The sequence below is a fragment of the Mandrillus leucophaeus genome, unplaced genomic scaffold, assembly GCF_000951045.1.
Source record: "Mandrillus leucophaeus isolate KB7577 unplaced genomic scaffold, Mleu.le_1.0 Scaffold418, whole genome shotgun sequence".
Taxonomy (NCBI): domain Eukaryota; kingdom Metazoa; phylum Chordata; class Mammalia; order Primates; family Cercopithecidae; genus Mandrillus; species Mandrillus leucophaeus.
Window position 1 is genome coordinate 769,771 of NW_012104454.1, and position 4,451 is coordinate 774,221.

The following is a 4,451-nucleotide window of genomic DNA, read 5'->3' on the forward strand; positions in this document are numbered from 1 at the left end:
ATGGGCTTGCTTTCACTATATTGGCCAGGCTGGTCTCGAACTCCTGACTTTAAGTGATTCGTCTGCCTCAGCCTCCCAAAGTGCTGAGATTACAGGCGTGAGCCACTGTGCCCGGCCACAATAAGCATTTTCTGTGCCCCTTCTGTGTGGGAGGCCACAGAAAGCTCAGCAGCTGTGGTTCATGATAGAATCAGGAACTGGTCTATTACCAACTGCATACACTTGAGCAAATTATTTAACTTCTCTGAGTCTTGTTTCTTTGTTTGTAATACGGGGTAATATTGGCCTTGCAGGGTTGTTGTGATTACTCAGGAAAGCAAGACTAATTAAGCACTTTGCACAGGGCCTGGCACATAGTAGACACTCAACAAATACTGCTTTTGCCTGCACAGGCATCATATTGGTCTCATGCCTCCTAGACCCCTGTGCCCTATGGCACTGGGTGGCACCCTCCTCCATGGTGGGGGCAGAGAAGCCTCACAGATCCTTCCCTACCACCACCAGGGCTCCTGCTGAAGCTACCCTTTCTGGACTCCCCCCCAGACTCCCAGTGCTACGAGGACCAAGTTCACTGGCAGGTGAGACATCACTGGGCGCTTACACCCTCTGAGTCTCCCTTCCCTGCCTTGTCTCCCGTGGCCCAAGCTGCCTTCTTCCTTCCTTGCCGCTGCTTCTCCTCTGGGGTACACCCCTGAGCTGTGGCTCCCAGGCTCCTGGAGCTACCCTTTCACCTCTACCCACTCCTGCCTTCCAGGTGCCTGGCGAGCATGAAGATGAAGCCCAGAGACCTCTGAGGGTGGAGGAGGCAGATACTCAGGCCTAACCCACTGCTGGCCCCTGAGAGGACACGCTCCTTTTCAAAGATGCTGACTGGCTGCTACTGGGAAGTTCTTTTTGAGCCCCCATTCCTCTGGCTGCAAGAAGGGAGCCATGAGCCAGAAGGAGGCCCCTTTCCACAGGCAGCATCTCCACAGGGAGAGGGGCAGCAGGAGGCTGGGAGATGGTGGGGAGTGGGGCCATAACTGGGTACGGCGGGGGGAACCTCACCAGCTACCTGAACCGACTGCCCTACCAGCCTGCACTTGGGTAGAAGAGGCCAAAGTGAGGCACCCAAGTGATCCACTGGCCCCATGTCACACAGTTACAGTGAAGCCTGAGCCAGGCCTGGTTTGAGGGTGATAAACGCCACCATCTCTAAGGGTTCTGACTCCTTGTCTTTGTGCCCTGGGAATATAAGAAGTTCCCCTTACCTTCTAACTGACAATGGTAGAACCTCCTGGAGGTTCCTGGAGAGGCAGGAGAGGGCTTTAGTGCTGACAGATGCCTGATTCCTGATCTGTGGAAGCCCCTCCCCCGTGCCATGTCCTAGCAGGCCAATGCCCCGCCTAGGCTTGCCTGTCTCCAGGCACAGGGAGTTCATTCTCTCCCAGAAAACAGGATTTTTTTTGTTATAGGATGTCTTGGGCTGCGGAAGAGAGTTCTTCCTGTTCCAGAACTGCTGCTACTCTGACCTTCAACTCGGGCAGCCTCTGAGCAGAGAAGGAAGAGGGTGCCCACAGAGCCCAAGGGGCCACCAATAAGCTAGAAGCAGCCAGCACCTAGTTGCCACTTATGTCCCTGTCCCGAGACTGAGGAGTGGGGAATAGCAAGGGTATCATTGTGTGGATTAGGGCTGTGGCAGAGAAGGTTGAAGACACCACCCGATCCCCACCCAAGGGCCTCTGTTGTCCTGAAGTCGTTTGACCACCAGAGGGCGCTCCAAATCCAGAAGAGGAGCCTTTATGCTCCTCCTTGGTCCTCTATGAAGAATGAAACTCCTTCCTACAGCCTAACCCTCTTCCTGTCTGCTTCGGCTCTGGTCCTCATGCATTCATGCCATAAGCCTTTTTTGAGTTCCTATCCCCCACTACATGTCAGGCAGATGCCAGGGGTTTCAGGTCTCTCATCCAGCAGAAATCCATCCCTCCAAGTAGACTGGAGCCCCCTTTCCAACACTGAAGGACTGGGACCCCCTCCGCCTTCTCCTGCCTGTCCCCTAGGCTTCTGACTACAGCTATCTCTCCCCTAAAACCAAGACCAATCAGACATAGGAACCTAAGGAGGAAGTGGAAGGATTCCTGGGACCCAGCCCTGGAATGAGGACAAAAGGGTGGCCCCATCAGGCTCCATGCTCACCGTAGCTGGAGGGACTGAGCTGGGCTGGTTGGAGAGGCCAAGCACAGGGGTGAGGAGAAGGAGGTTGAGGAACAGGCTTCTGTGGAGCCATCCCAGCTCATGTGGCCCAATTGTGCCTCTGTCTCTTCAGCTCCTCTCCTTCCTCCACAGCCCCCCATGCCCATTGTTGGCTGGGGTAGGTGTGTTGGGAGGAGACCCTTGTGTGGAAGCAGAAGGATGACTGCTGGGATCACAAAAAGGTTCCTGGTCACTGTCAGCCCTTGCTAAGAGGAAGGGAGGGAGTTTGGGAGAGCTGAGGCCCCACCCCCCATTCTGCCTATGGGGCCTCAGTTCCCAGCTCTGCTCTGCGTGGGCCCAGATACAGCCAGCTGGCCGGTTCTCCCAAGTCCTCAGAGATCTGAAAGAAGACTTTCAGGAAAGGGGGATTCAAGGATAGAGTGAGATCTCTTCCCGCCCCAGCCCATTCTGGGTGAGGAAAGCTACAAATCTTCATTTATTCATGGCACCAGCTGGGTGAGGTGACTCACACCTATAATTCCAGCACTTTGGGAGGCTAAGGCAGGAGGATTGCTTGAGCCCAGGAGTTTGAGACCATCGTGGGCAATATAGTGGGACAGCATCTCTACAAAAAAATTAGCCAGGTGTGGTGGTGTGCACCTGTAGTCCCCACGAATCAGGAGGCTGAGGCAGAAGGATCGCTTGAGCCTAGCAGTTCATTGCAGTAAACTATGATCGCTCACTGTACTCCAGCCTAGGTGAGAGAGACCCTAGCTCAGAAAACAAACAAACAAACAAAACTTCATGGCACTAACATTTTACAACCTGACCCTTTCCCTTTGCTGGTTGATTTCTTCCTGATTACAACCAAATCTTCTCCAGGTCTGAAAAAAATGGGCAGCTCTAGCCCAGACTGGTCATTGGCTGGGGGGAGCGGCCCATCTCAATCCAGGGAGGCTTCCTGGAAAAGGAACAACTGAGCCCTCTTTAGGGGAAGGCAGTTGCCCAGCCAGATTCCACGGGACAAAGGGTATAGGTCTCATCATAGCTTGCCAAGATGTCCGAGAAAGGGTCAGGGAGAGAGCTAACCCATAAGAGGTGGCCCTGTGTGCCCTGTAAACAGATAGTTCTAAGCTCTATCACCTCTGTGAAGCCTCCCATGGCCCAGGCAATGACGCTGATCCCTGCCTCAAGCCCCTGCACCCTGATCCCATTCTCATTCAGGGGACTGTCCGCCCAGGACGAAACTTTCCTAAGCCTAACCCTTGGTATTTCACTCTATTTCCTCCTCTCCCTCCCACTACTTTACCTTGAGTGCTGGACTCATCATGGGCCCTCCAGACCTTGTTCCACTTCATAGGACTGAGCCATTCTTTGTGGTCTGAGTGTGGGTGATAATCCCACCACTGATTTCAGTCGGGAAGCGCAGAGGACAGGAAACACAGGTACCCTTATGGCCCCTGCTCAAATGCGACCAAGCCCTTCCCTGCTCTCCCCTGGAGTCCCTGCCTCAGCAGCATTGTCCCCCACATGGTGGCCCATCTATTCAGCCTGGGTCAACAGGGGGACAACAAGCAGGTCAAGGAGGTGGCAGGGACAGGGGCCAAGGGGGCTCCTTCCTCACCCCTTCAGGACAATGAGGCCTCTGCCCCTCAGGGACAGCCCCTCTGATCAGCACCATTATTCCTCTCAGTTCAGGACAATCGGACACTTGCCCGCTCATGAACTCTGTCTATCCAACCCCAATGCCTGATCTCTGAGGACAATGATGGACGAGGACACGGCCCCTGTCTGCGCCCCAGAGAAGACTGATGCGGGGAGACAGGCTGCGCTGGGGTCAAGGTGGAAGCCCGCGGGGCCAGCGGCATTGAGGGAAGGTTCTCCGGAAGCAGCCCCTGTTCTGGCTTGGCGCAAGTGTGTGTGGACGACAGCAGGATTTCCTGCCCAGGGACTCTGGATAGGAGGCCCAAGGTCCCCAGGGGCCCCCAGGTGCTTCTGCCCTGTGTGGCCAGAGCCCTGTCGGCCAGGAGCTAGAAGCTGCTCCTCTGACCTCTAGAGGACCCGGCACTCCGAACCCCGCGCAGCCTGGGAAAGGCCTGAGATTCCCCCCTATTGGGATTCACATCACGACGCGGCGGCCCCAACTCAGGGAGGAATTAGACACGGCGTGGGTGTCCCAAGTGCGGAGCGGTGGCCGTCCTGGGGCAGGCGAGCGCGGCTGCCGCGTCCCCCCATCTCACCCCGATATTCCGCTCCCACCGTCGGGATCTCCCCCACCG

At 55.8% G+C, this 4,451-nt stretch overlaps 1 protein-coding gene across 3 annotated transcripts in view; it reads left to right on the plus strand.

Annotated features, from left to right (window-relative positions):
* RHBG (Rh family, B glycoprotein) overlaps positions 1 to 1,200 on the plus strand; it is a 16,852-nt gene extending 15,652 nt beyond the window's left edge. For 2 of the 3 annotated variants that reach the window (XM_011992779.1, XM_011992777.1), the window contains 2 exons: positions 505 to 578; positions 755 to 1,198. In XM_011992779.1, the coding sequence (XP_011848169.1) occupies positions 505 to 578; positions 755 to 823 (143 nt within the window). In that variant the 3' untranslated portion in view covers positions 824 to 1,198. Of the gene's footprint in view, positions 1 to 504; positions 579 to 754 lie in introns of all 3 variants that reach the window. The other variant, XM_011992778.1, reaches the window with a different exon arrangement.
* Positions 1,201 to 4,451: the final 3,251 nt, after the last annotated feature.